A 14,307-nucleotide genomic window follows, 5' to 3' on the forward strand; every position below is an offset into this window, starting at 1 on the left:
GTGGGAGTGACACTTCAACAGTCAATCAGGTAAAAGTATCAACTGTCAAGCTTGGTTGCACCATCTTGTTGTCTCGCGGTTGGTTCTTGAGTGAGAAGAGAAACTAAAAATGAATGCAGCAGAGAGTGAAAAGATTGTGGATAAAACAGTAAACGTCACCTCGAAAGCATGGCATTTTTTTTTTCAAATGAACCGTAGTCAGACCACTGTGATCTGAAAATTATGCAAGGTGCTTGTCTCCGCCAAGATTTGTAAGACCACACCACCCTGCACTGAAGCTTCAAACAATGGTTCTTCTCAGATTTGTCTATGTTTACATTTTTACACTTTGCACTATTAGTATTCTCTATTTATGCAACTTAACTTTATGGGGTTTTTGTAAAAGGATTTGTTTGCAACTCGCTCACAATAACATATTTAAAAGCAAGAAATATAACAAGAACACCAGTGGCTATCTTATGTTACCATTAGTGGTTTAACGGAACACATTTGTGTTAAAACTGTCTATATTTTGTCTAAACTATCCAAATTTCTATCATTAGCAAACAACACCCAAAGCTGATGCATGTGCATGCGTTTACGCACAAATGTAGTTATGTCATGATGTTCTAAAGGCCCTGTAAGGTGGTTATAACGCTTATAATATGTTGGAAAGTTAGCACCCTCTAGACATCTGTGTAAACGTTACAAACAGCTCTTTTAAGTGATCAATGTGATTTTAGAATTATGTTTAAATTGATTATTTTTCATGGTTGTGTTGACATTGTCTTTTCTTTCTGCCTATATGGCTGGAGGTATTATAATCAAAGGTGCCATATGTAGTAATGTGGCCAGCAATGGTGCTGAAATCACAGTCAAAACCATGTAGTCCCCTCCCAAAAACCATGTTACGCATAAATCATATAGTCTACTACCATGTCAATACACAAACAAGAAAATCATTACATGTAATGCGTTATATTGTGTCAAGCAAATACCACTTCATATGTGTTTGATGCACCTACAGTACCAGAAACCACAGTTAGTCGTGCTAATGTTGGAACCCCCTTTCCTCAACATATTTGTATATTGAGAACGAAATAGGCACTGACACTCCCCATATTTACATAGGTTTTATTTGTTGAAAGTATACTTTTCCCTATCAGTTGGATAACAGATCGACAAACAGGCTAACGGGAAAATATTTTCCCCGTTAGCCTATTTGTCGATATGTCATTGACCAGGCAGGCATGCCAAGCATTCGTTGCACGAAATACTAACTTTGTTAAACAAGATCATAGATCGTATTGGACAATATAGTTTACCTACGAAGTGTCAATTTCCATTTATTATAAAATATTAACAAAACGTAAATGCCTGACTTACCTATCAAGGAGGAAATTATCAAGTTTGGCGTCAGATTAAAAAATCTTCTCCGCCTTCAATCGTCTCCGTCTTTAAAGGCATCCCCGATGATTTGAGAATCATAACGAGGCCTTTTAGATTTACTAAAGTCGGACATGTTTGGTAACTTTACCAGTGGCAGTAGCCAGACGAAGGTGGCGGTGCGTAACTGGCAACCTGGATGTGACACACTCGCGGACATTCTAATTGGTCAAATGGTAGAAGGCGGGGCATCAAAATTAAAACAATGACAAGATTTCAGGGCTGTTAATCCAATTTTTAAATGACCTTATCCCTGCTGAACTACTGTTATCAGTTATAGAGGTATTCGAAAAGAACATGACTTATTAATGCCTTTTGACATATCAGGGCCATTTAATGACGACTTGACATGAAATTATTACATACGGCACCTTTAAATAAAAATGTTTACATTCAATATATTTTTTGCTTGGTCCTTATTTTCGGTAGGTCATAAAAAATATCAATAATTATCGCTATCGATTGATATAAAACAATTATATTGTAATACAATTTTCAACCATATCGCCCAGCCCTGTTGCCAGATAGTTGTATCCCATTGCTTTTCACACAGAACAGCAACATGAGTGAAAAAAGCGTCTTTCTTTCATTGCACAGTAAAATCTGGTGTTTTCAAGAAGATGAGAGATGAAGCTACCTGAGGGAGGCCAGTGCAGGTCCCGGTTTGCTAGGGGAAGGGAACACATGATGCAAATAGTCACTCAGCAGCTTCTCATTCACGATCCCTGATGGAAAAAAAGAACAAAATGACATGCGACATTGAACACAGGCTGGAGACGGTGTCAATGACGTTGGTACACACCAGTAGATTTAGGCTTGTCTGTGTCAGAAGATAGTCGGTAGTTGCGACGGCTCAGAGCGGTGCCGCCACCTTTGGAGCTCATGCTGCCTGCTTGGAGTCAGCTGGTCCTCCCAACCACTGAAAACTAAAAATGATTTCACATATGGCTCCACACAAACAAACTAAATCGCAATTACGCTTCTTTGCATTAACTTGCAATTTTAATTTCCCCATGAGGATGATTATCTAAAAATTCCCCAAGGTGCTGCATTACAGGGCGAGTTGGCTCACCTGCCCAGGTCTACCAAAGTTATTCAGTTCAGTTTTCAGTTTATTTTGAACATGCATACGATAAAATGTAATGCATGACACAATTCAAGTTGCTTCATTACAGCACGTCCGAAAAGGAGTAGGAAGAAGCAGAGCATATTTAATCCTACCCCTTTTATATTATACCATAGCAATTTTATCAAATTTCCTTGTTTTCTGTAACAGAAATGTGAACAAATCAAATAATTATTTTTTTTAAATATACCATAGTAAGTATACAAATATTAAATACATAAATAAACTTTGCCTCTATAAAAAAAAGGCAAAAAAAAGGGTTCAGATCCATCCATCCATCCATCTTCTTCCGCTTATCCGAGGTATGGTCGCGGGGGCAGCGGCCTAAGCAGGGAAGCCCAGACTTCCCTCTCCCCAGCAACTTCGTCCAGCTATTCCCGGGGGATCCCGACGCGTTCCCATGCCAGCCGGGATACATAGTCTTCCCAACGTGTCCTGGGTCTTCCCCGTGGCCTCCTACTGGTTGGACATGCCCTAAACACCTCCCTAGGGAGGCGTTCGGGTGGCATCCTGACCAGATGCCCGAACCACGTCATCTGGCTCCTCTTGGTGTAGAGGAGCAGCGGCTTTACTTTGAGCTCCTTCCGGATGACAGAGCTTCTCACCCTATCTCTAAGGGAGAGCCACGCCACCCGGCGGAGGAAACTCATTTCGGCCATTTGTACCCATGATCTTATCCTTTTGGTCATGACCCAAAGCTCATGACCATAGGTGAAGATGGGAACGTAGATCGACCGGTGAATTGAGAGCTTTGCCTCCCGGCTCAGCTCCTTCTTCACCACAACGGATTGATACAACGTCCGCATTAATGAAGATGCCGCACCGATCCGCCTGTCGAGCTCACGATCCACTTTTCCCTCACTTGTGAACAAGACTCTTAGGTACTTGAACTCCTCCAAGTGGGGCCGGGTCTCCTCCCGAACCCGGAGGTAGCACTCCACCCTTTTCCGGGTGAGAACCATGTACCCGGATTTGGAGGTGCTCATTCTCATTCCAGTCGCTTCACACTCGGCTGCGAACCAATCCAGTGAGAGCTGAAGATCCCGGCCATATGAAGCCATCAGGATGTCGGTGACATCTGCAAAAAAGCAGAGACCTGATCCCGCGGCCACCAAACCAGAACTCCTCAACGCCTTGACTGCGCCTAGAAATTCTGTCCATAAAAGTTATGAACAGAATCGGTGACAAAGGGCAGCTTTGGCGGAGTCCAACCCTCACTGGAAATGTGTCCGACTTACTGCCGGCAATGTGGACCAAGCTCTGACACTGATTGTACAGGAGGGTTCAAGAGGGTTCCATCATAATTCAAGATGATCATCATAATTATTGTTCTGTGTACTCTGTGAACACTTGTAGTTAAATGAAGGGTTTGTGTGTTCTCTATATCCAACATTATCCAACAGTTTGGATCGATTGGAATAATTCATAATTTTTCTTCGTAGTAAAATATAGTTTTGAAAGGGTCTTTATTATGTGCATGAATATACTGTCGATGGCACGAGTATGCTATGTTTTTTTACTTAATTTTTTTTTCTGTATTTCTTATCTCCTTTAATGAGAACCTCGTGGGTTGACTGTTAAAAACGGCAGAAAGGCCATTGGAAGTTTATTTGAAGGTGAATAGGACAACAAGAAAATGATTATGGATAATAACGATACAAAGTACGAAAAACATGTACCTGGGGATAGGTTGATTGGCAACACTAAATTGGCCGAATGTGAGTGTGAAGGTTGTCTGTCTGTGTTGGCCCTGCGATGAAGTGGCGACTTGTCCCGGGTGTACCCCCGCCTTCCGCCCCCCTGAAGGGAATACGCGGTAGAAAACAGATGGATGGATGGAGAGCGATTTCTTTGGGGAAAAAAAAAAAAAAATCGCACCAGTTAAATACAATTCCGATTAAAAAAAAAGAGAATCACTTTTTCTTTCGCAGAATCGTGCAGCCTTAAAGGCCTATTGAAACCCACTACTACCAACCACGCAGTCTTACAGTTTATATATCAATGATGAAATCTTAACATTGCTACACATGCCAATACGGCCGGTTTAGTTTACTAAATTGCAATTTTAAATTTCCCCCGAGGTATTTTGTTGAAAACGTCGCGGAATGATGATGCGTGCGCGTGATGTCTCGGGTTGTAGCGGACATCTTTTTCCAGCCCGATCATAAGTAGTCTGCTTTAATCGCATAATTACACAGTATTCTGGACATCTGTGTTGCTGAATCTTTTGCAATTTGTTCAATGAATAATGGAGAACTCAAAGTAGAAATATGGAGGTGGGAAGCGGTGCACTGCAGCTGCCTTTAGCCACACAAACACAGCCGGTGTTTCCTTGTTTAAAATTCCCGAAGGTGAAGCTTTACTATGGAACAGAGCGGTCAAGCGAACATGGATCCCGACCACATGTTAACCGGCAAGTTTAGGTGAGAAAATTGTGGTAATAAGTCGGCTCTTACCAGAGAAATCAGCGGAGCTTGCGTCCTGCTGCAGCTGCTGCGGACTATTACCTCCTCCCACCGGAGACACTGGCGGTCAACACACCCGTGGCCACACCCCTCCGACTTTCAGGTACCATATAATCTCCCTAAAACACTAGTAACACAATAAGCAGATAAGGGATTTTCCAGAATTATCCTAGTAAATGTGTCTAATAACATCTATCGCTCTCACTGCTCTCGCCTTTTTTTCCTTTTTTTTTTCTAGTTCTTCACTCTCATTATCCTCATCCACAAATCTTTCATCCTCGCTCAAATTAATGGGAAAATTGTCGCTTTCTCGGTCCGAATCGCTCTCGCTGCTGGTGGCTATGATTATAAACAATGTGAGGATGTGAGGAGCTCCACAACCCGTGAGGTCACGCGCACATCGTCTGCTACTTACGGTACAGGCAAGGCTTTTTTTTATTAGCGACGAAAAGTTGCAAACTTTATCCTCTATGTTCTCTACTAAATCCTTTCAGCAAAAATATGGCAATATCGCGAAATGATCAAGTATGACACATAGAATGGACCTGCTATCCCCGTTTGAATAAGAAAATCTCATTTCAGTAGGCCTTTAAATACGCGTCATGAGTTGTATTATGATGGGCAGCACGGTGGGCCAGGGGTTAGTGCATGTTCCTCACAATACGAAGGTCCTGAGTTCCATCCCGGGTTGCATGTTCCGTGACTGCGTGGGTTCCCTCCGGGTACTCCGGCTTCCTCCAAAAACATGCACCTGGGGATAGGTTGATTGGCAACACTAAAAAAATGGCCCTAGTGCAGTGGTTCTTAACCTGGGTTCGATCGAACCCCTGGGCTCAGGGGTTCGGCGGAGGTCAAGACACATCCGTCTCATTGTGTAAATAAAAACTTCTCCCTATCGGCGTAATACGGATACGGCAACAGCAGAAGTCACACTGATTTGCAGGTGTGTAATTTGTTGTGAGTTCATGCACTGTGTTGGTTTTGTTCTTTGAACAAGGTGATGTTCATGCACAGTTCATTTTGTGCACCAGTAAAAAAACATGGTAACACTTTAGTATGGGGAACATATTCACCATTAATTAGTTAGTTAACATATTGGCTCTATTAAGTAGTTATTAATGCCTTATTTGGCATGGCCTTATTATAACCCTAACCCTCTAACCCTAACCAAATAACTCTAAATTAAATTAAGTTGGCCCTGCACTCTTCAGCATCTACATGCTGCCGCTAGGTGACATCATACGCAAATACGGTGTTAGCTTTCACTGTTATGCTGATGACACCCAACTCTACATGCCCCTAAAGCTGACCAACACGCCGGACTGTAGTCAGCTGGAGGCGTGTCTTAATGAAATTAAACAATGGATGTCCGCTAACTTTTTGCAACTCAACGCCAAAAAAACGGAAATGCTGATTATCGGTCCTGCTAGACACCAAACTCTATTTAATAATACAACTCTAACATTTGACAACCAAACAATTAAACAAGGCGACGCGGTAAAGAATCTGGGTATTATCTTCGACCCAACTCTCTCCTTTGAGGCACACATTAAAAGCGTTACTAAAACGGCCTTCTTTCATCTCCGTAATATCGCAAAAATTCGCTCCATTCTGTCCACTAAAGACGCTGAGATCATTATCCATGCGTTTGTTACGTCTCGCCTCGACTACTGTAACGTATTATTTTCGGGTCTCCCCATGTCTAGCATTGAAAGATTACAGTTGGTACAAAATGCGGCTGCTCGACTTTTGACAAGAACAAGAAAGTTTGATCATATTACGCCTGTACTGGCTCACCTGCACTGGCTTCCTGTGCACTTAAGATGTGACTTTAAGGTTTCACTACTTACGTATAAAATACTACACGGTCTAGCTCCATCCTATCTTGCCGATTGTATTGTACCATATGTCCCGGCAAGAAATCTGCGTTCAAAGGACTCCGGCTTATTAGTGATTCCCAAAGCCCAAAAAAAGTCTGCGGGCTATAGAGCGTTTTCATTTCGGGCTCCAGTACTCTGGAATGCCCTCCCGGTAACAGTTCGAGATGCCACCTCAGTAGAAGCATTTAAGTCTCACCTTAAAACTCATTTGTATACTCTAGCCTTTAAATAGACTCCCTTTTTAGACCAGTTGATCTGCCGTTTCTTTTCTTTTTCTTCTATGTCCCACTCTCCCTTGTGGAGGGGGTCCGGTCCGATCCGGTGGCCATGTACTGCTTGCCTGTGTATCGGCTGGGGACATCTCTGCGCTGCTGTTCCGCCTCCGCTTGGGATGGTTTCCTGCTGGCTCCGCTGTGAACGGGACTCTCGCTGCTGTGTTGGATCCGCTTTGGACTGGACTCTCGCGACTGTGCTGGATCCATTATGGATTGAACTTTCACAGTATCATGTTAGACCCGCTCGACATCCATTGCTTTCCTCCTCTCCAAGGTTCTCATAGTCATCATTGTCACCGACGTCCCACTGGGTCATTATTGTCACCGATGTCCCACTGGGTGTGAGTTTTCCTTGCCCTTATGTGGGCCTACCGAGGATGTCGTAGTGGTTTGTGCAGCCCTTTGAGACACTAGTGATTTAGGGCTATATAAGTAAACATTGATTGATTGATTGATAAGTGTTTGTTACTTAGAATATGTTCCCCTAGTTTCCAAAAAACTCTAACTTAAGTCTTTGTTACTTAGAATATGTTCCCCATACTAAAGTGTTACCAAAAACATATAACTTTGTCTTGAATTTGAAAAAAAAAAACATTTTATTTTTCACTAAAGACGGGTTCGGTGAATTCGCATATGAAACGGGTGGGGTTCGGTACCTCCAACAAGGTCAAGAACCACTGCCCTAGTGTGTGAATGTGAGTGTGAATGTTGTCTATCTGTGTTGGCCCTGTGATGAGGTGGCGACTTGTCCAGGGTGTACACAACCTTCAGCCCGATTGTAGCTGAGATAGGCTCCAGCACCCCATGCGGCGACCCCGAAAGGGACAAGCGGTAGGAAATGGATGGATAATTGTATTAGCTTCAACTACATCTGTCTGTTAGCTCAGTGCTACGAATTTAGGTGGCATTTGACATTTATCAACAGCGAGAGCCAAATTGCTATTCTAATTAAGCGTGAGGGTTGACTATAGTCAGGTAGAATGTCGTGGTGGGAAATTACAGCCCTCAGCTGACCTGGCCCGGCACACCTCCAGCACTCACATGGGGACAACCGGGTGTCAGTTTAAAAGACTCATCAACAAAAAGGACTGCAAGAGTATTCTTCAAAGTCGCTCTTAGCTAGCAGGCTAGCTACCCGGGTACAAACAGCGAGTTCGCTATCACCACAAAATGACACGTTGGACGGTGGAACTTACCACTATGTCCGGTGCCACCGATCCAGTCCGACGTCAACAGTTTATTCAGTTTTTTTATTTTTATCCGAATTTCCGAATGTGTGTCGTGCAGGTTGATTTCTGCCACAACAGTGTTGGCAACGCCTCTGGAGCTACGGCGAATGGACGGGGTCAAAAACGCCTCACACGAAAGAAGGAAGCATTTATTGATGGATTGATCAATTGATTGATTGAAACTTTTATAAGTAGATTGCACAGTTCAGTACATATTCCGTACAACTGACCACTAAATGGTAACATCCAAATAAGTTTTTCATCTTGTTTAAGTCGGGGTCCACGTGAATCAATTCATGGCAAAGCAATAAAAAAATTTCAGAATGTTGTCATCATCGTTATTATTTATGTTATTATTATTATGCAGCAAGGCCAGAAATTTAGTATGTACGACGCATAATGTCAATTATTATCTCCAAAAAGGCTAATTTGATTGTTAACGTCTACCAGTTGGACTGCTGGGTGTTTAAATAATGGTTCGAAATAATTAACAAAGTCATATTTTTTCAATCCTATTTTACATATTTTACGTATTACTGAATTGTATTTCATACCGATAAAATACTGACGTTACAGATCACTATTGATTTTATGTTTCCATCTTGCGGGCATAGATGGCATGGCACTTTGTGGAGTGGTTTAATTCAGTGGTCCTCAACCTTTTTTCAGTGATGTACCTACCCCCTGTGAACATTTTTTTTAATTCAAATACCCCCTAATCAGAGCAAACCATTTTTGGTTGAAAAAAAGAGATAAAGAAGTAAAATACAGCACTATGTATTTTACTGATTGATGCAATCAATCAATCAATGATTATTTATATAGCCCTAAATCACTAAAATACCCCTTCCAACCCGCACCAAGCCAGCGTGGAAGGTGTAGGCTAATAACCAGCATGAAAAGTACGCCAAATGGCAGAAACATGCTGAGGCTTTTGTCCAGCAGTGGACTGACAACGGCTGATGATGATGAAATCACTACTGTCTCAAAGGGCTGCACAAACCACAACACAAACCACAAAGACATGCTCGGTAGAGCCCACATAAGGGCAAGGAAAACTCACACCCAGTGGGACGTCGGTGACAATGATGACTATGAGAAACCTTGGAGAGAACCGCATACGTGGGCAACCCCCCTCAAGGGGAACCGAAAGCAATGGATGTCGAACATGATACTGTGAAAGTTCAATCCATAGTGGATCCAACACAACCGGGAGAGTCCAGTCCAAAGTGAATCCAACACAGCAGAGAGAGTCCCGTCCACAGTGGAGCCAACAGGAAACCAACCCAAGTGGAGGCGGATCAGCAGCGCAGAGATGTCCCAGCCGATACACAGGCGAGCGGTCCATCCTGGGTCCTGACTCTGGACGAGCGGTCCATCTTGGGTCCCAACTCAGGACAGCCAGTACTTCATCCATGGCCACCGGACCGGACCCCCTCCACAAGGGAGAGTGGGACAGAGGAGAAAAAGAAAAGAAACAGCAGATCAACTGGTTTAAAAAGGGAGTCTATTTAAAGGCTAGAGTATACAAACGAGTTTTAAGGTGAGACTTAAATGGTTCTACTGAGGTAGCATCTCAAATTGTTACCGGGAGGGCATTCCAGAGTACTGGAGCCCGAACGGAAAACGCTCTATAGCCCGCAGACTTTTTTTGGGCTCTGGGAATCACTAATAAGCCGGAGTCCTTTGAACGCAGATTTCTTGCCGGGACATAAGGTACAATACAATTGGCAAGATAGGCTGGAGCTAGACCATGTAGTATTTTATATGTAAGTAGTAAAACCTTAAAGTCACATCTTAAGTGCACAGGAAGCCAGTGCAGGTGAGCCAGTATAGGCGTAATACGATCAAACTTTCTTGTTCTTGTCAAAAGTCTAGCAGCCGCATTTTGTACCAACTGTAATCTTTTAATGCTAGACATGGGGAGACCCGATAATAATACGTTACAGTCATCAAGGCGAGACGTAACAAACGCTTGGATAATGATCTCAACGTCTTTAGTGGATAAAATGGAGCAAATTTTAGCGATATTACGGATATGATAGAAGGCCGTTTTAGTAACACTTTTAATGTGTGACTCAAAGGAGAGAGTTGGGTCGAAGATAATACCCAGATTATTTACCGAGTTGCCTTGTTTAATTGTTTGGTTGTCAAATGTTAAAGTTGTATTATTAAATAGAGGTCGGTGTCTAGCAGGACCGATAATCAGCTTTTCCGTTTTTTGGGCGTTGAGTTGCAAAAAGTTAGCGGACATCCATTGTTTAATTTCATTGAGACACGCCTCCAGCTGACTACAATCCGGCGTGTTGGTCAGCTTTGGGGGCATGTAGAGTTGGGTGTCATCAGCATAACAGTGAAAGCTAACACCATATTTGCGTTTATTAAATTGTATAACAGTGCAAAATATTGCTCATTTGTAGTGGTCTTTCTTGAAGTATTTGGAAAAAAAGATATAAAAATAACTAAAAACTTGTTGAAAAATAAACAAGTGCTTCAATTATAAATAAAGATTTCTACACATAGAACTAATAATTAACTTAAAGTACTCTCTTTGGGGATTGTAATAGAGATCCATCTGGATTTATTCACTTAATTCGAAACATTTCTTCACAAAAAAAAGAAATCTTCAACATCAATATTTATGGAACATGTCCACAAAAAATCTGTCTGTCAACACTGAATATAGCATTGTTGCATTTCTTTTCACAGTTTATGAACTTACATTCATATTTTGTTGAAGTATTATTCAGTAAATATATTTATAAAGGATTTTTGAATTGCTGCTATTTTTAGAGAATGTTCAAAAAATCTCACATACCCCTTGGCACACCTCCAAGAACCCACAGGAGTATGCGTACCCCCATTTGGGAACCACTGCTTTAATTGATTGATTGATTGATCGAAACTGTTATTAGTAGATTGCACAGTACAGTACATATTCTGTACAATTGAACACTAAATGGTAACACCCAAATAAGTTTTTCAACTTGTTTAAGTCGGGGTCCACGTCCGAGGCGAACCATCTGCTCCTTAATTTGGACAAGACAAAAGAGCTGGTCATCGTCTTCTAGAAGAGAATGACCCCTGTGGAGCCCATCAACATCCAGGGCCGGGAGGTGGCAGTAGTGGGGCAGTACAAGTACCTGGGAGTCCACTTGAACAGCAGACTGGACAGGAAGGACAACAGCAAAGCTGCATATAAGAAGGACATGAGCAGACTCTTTTTCCTGAGGAAGCTTAGGTCCTTTAATATGTGCAGCAAGTTGTTGGAGATCTTTTATCAGTCTGTTGTGGCCTGTGCCATGTACTTTGCAGTGGTTTGTTGGGGGAGCAGCACCAGCAAAAGAGACTTAAACCGTTGGAGGCGTTTGTGTCAGTGATGGACAGGAGGACACTGGACTAACTGCTCTCAGTCATGGACAATTCTGCCCACGTACTCCACCAGACAATTTGAGGGACAGCGGAGCTCATACTTCAACAGGCTCCTTCACCTTTGTTCCCCTCAGTGTTTGATTCAAGCACTCCTTCATTCAGCACTCCATCCAGCTGTATAATTACTCGCCATACAGCAATAGATGATACCTGTCTATTGCCTGACCGCTTCCATGTTAACTACCTCTCTTTGTTTATAATGTACATTTTCTGCATGATCTACTCTATTCTATGCTACAGCTGTTACATATACTGTAATAGTGTACATGGTAATTGTTATGTATTGTATATAGTATATGAAAATATAATAAAATATAATATTATATAATATAATATTATATAATATAATATAGCGCCCCCCGCAACCCCAAAGGGAATAAGCGGTAGAAAATAGATGGATGGAATCTAATATAATACAGCCCTGCGATGAGGTGGTGACTTGTCCAGGGTGTACCCCGCCTTCCACCCGATTGTAGCTGAGATAGGCGCCAGCGACCCCCGCGACCCCAAAAGGGAATAAGCGGTAGAAAATGGATGGATGCATAATATATTATAGGCACCAGCGCCCCCCGCAACCCCAAAGGGAATAAGCGGTAGAAAATGGATGGATCGAATATAATATATTATAGCCCTGCAATGAGGTGGCGACTTGTCCAGGGTGTACACCGCCTTCCGCCCGATTGTAGCTGAGATAGGCCCCAGCGCCCCCCGCGACCCCAAAGGGGAATAATGCGGTAGAAAACGGATGGATGCATAATATAATATAATATAGGCACCAGCGCCCCCCGCAACCCCGAAGGGAGTAAGCGGTAGAAAATAGATGGATTGAATATAATATAATATAGCTCTGCAATAAGGTGGTGACTTGTCCAGGGTGTACGCCGCCTTCCGCCCGAATACAGCTGACATAGGCTCCAGCGACCCCCCGCAACCCCCCGCGATGCCAAAAGGGACAAGCGGTACGGGTAATATAATATAATATAATATAATACAATATATCAGTATACTCAGTGGCTTAGTGGTTAGAGCAGGGGTCACCAACCTTTTTGAAACCAAGAGCTACTTCTTGGGTACTGATTAATGCGAAGGGCTACCAGTTTGATACACACTTAAATAAATGGTCAGAAATAGCCAATTTGCTCAATTTACCTTTAACTCTATGTTATTTGTTCAGTATCTAATAAATTGAAATGTATTATGTTTGCAGATGATACAAATGTATATTGTTCAGGAGAAGACTTGAAGGAAGTGTTGAGGATAATGGAGGTTGAGTTAATTCAACAAAAAAAATGGTTTGATATTAATAAGTTATCATTAAATGATAAGAAAACTAAATTTATGGTGTTTAGTGGTGCAAGGACAAATTGTGAAGCAAAATTAAAGTTAAATCATGTGGAAATTGATAGAGTATATGAAACTAAATTCTTGGGAATAATAATTGATTATAAACTGTGTTGGAAACCGCATATTGAATATATAAAAGGAAAAATATCCAAATCTATTGCTATTCTTTATAAAGTAAGACACATGCTGAATAAGACATGCCTGCATATGTTGTATTATTCTTTTATTTTTCCATATTTAACGTATTGTGTTGAAATTTGGGGAAATGTTTATAAAACAAACATAGACCCAATCATAAAACTTCAAAAAAGGGTCATAAGAATAATACACAAAGCCTGCTACTATGAACATACCAATCCTTTATTTATGAGTTCAAATGTGTTAAAATTTTCCGACATTGTGTTTTTAAAAACAATGGAAATTATGTTTCGAGTAAAGAACAACAGCCTTCCAGCTTGTATTCGCAGGCTATTTCATTTAAGAGGAGAAAACTATCATTTACGGGGGATATCGATTTTTTAAATGGGTAAAGCGAGAACAAATATAAAATACAAATGTATTACAGTTTTAGGAGTTAAATGGTGGAACAAGCTCAGTGATGAGCTGAAGACATGCAATTCTTTGGTAAGGTTTAAGAAAACATAGAAAGGTGAAATAATTAAAAATTATAAAATATAGTCACAATTACTTTCATCCCATTGGTTTTTGATTTATTTATTTTTTTATGTTGATGTTCCAGGCAATCTAATTTTCTGTGAAGGTATAGGATAGGCAAATATAAACTTTGGCTTCAGCCTATTCCTTTTTTGGTCATTCTTTTTCTTTTCTTTTATGTGTAAATGTGCATTATTGTATACATATAACATGTACTGTAAAACTGATCACACACAATGGTTGATTGATTTGATTTGATTGATTATATGACCGAAATAAACGTATTTCATATTTCATATTTCATATTTCATATATTTATTATTAAAAATTAATGATATTTATCTTTGTGGAAACACTGATCATCTTAATGATTTCTCACAATAAATATTTATAGAAACAGATAAATATTTTTATAAATATATTTTGACTCTTTAAAATTCAAAATTCAACCGAAAAAAGGAAGAGAAAAACTAGTTA

The 14,307-nt window shown here is 41.1% G+C and overlaps 1 protein-coding gene across 5 annotated transcripts in view; it reads right to left on the reverse strand.

Moving 5' to 3' along the window:
- Window positions 1–8,528, reverse strand: part of LOC133535305 (E3 ubiquitin-protein ligase RNF123) — an 80,013-nt gene extending 71,485 nt beyond the window's left edge. For 2 of the 5 annotated variants that reach the window (XM_061875002.1, XM_061874998.1), the window contains exons 1-3: window positions 8,368–8,528; window positions 2,228–2,351; window positions 2,063–2,150 (exon numbers count right to left, since the gene is read on the reverse strand). In XM_061875002.1, coding sequence (XP_061730986.1) covers window positions 2,063–2,150; window positions 2,228–2,309 — 170 coding nt within the window. In that variant the 5' untranslated portion in view covers window positions 2,310–2,351; window positions 8,368–8,528. Of the gene's footprint in view, window positions 1–2,062; window positions 2,151–2,227; window positions 2,352–4,230; window positions 4,401–5,675; window positions 5,768–8,367 lie in introns of all 5 variants that reach the window. The other 3 variants (XM_061874999.1, XM_061875000.1, XM_061875001.1) reach the window with 3 other exon arrangements.
- Between the last annotated feature and the right edge of the window lie 5,779 nt (window positions 8,529–14,307).

This window comes from Nerophis ophidion, linkage group LG16, assembly GCF_033978795.1.
Source record: "Nerophis ophidion isolate RoL-2023_Sa linkage group LG16, RoL_Noph_v1.0, whole genome shotgun sequence".
Lineage (NCBI taxonomy): Eukaryota > Metazoa > Chordata > Actinopteri > Syngnathiformes > Syngnathidae > Nerophis > Nerophis ophidion.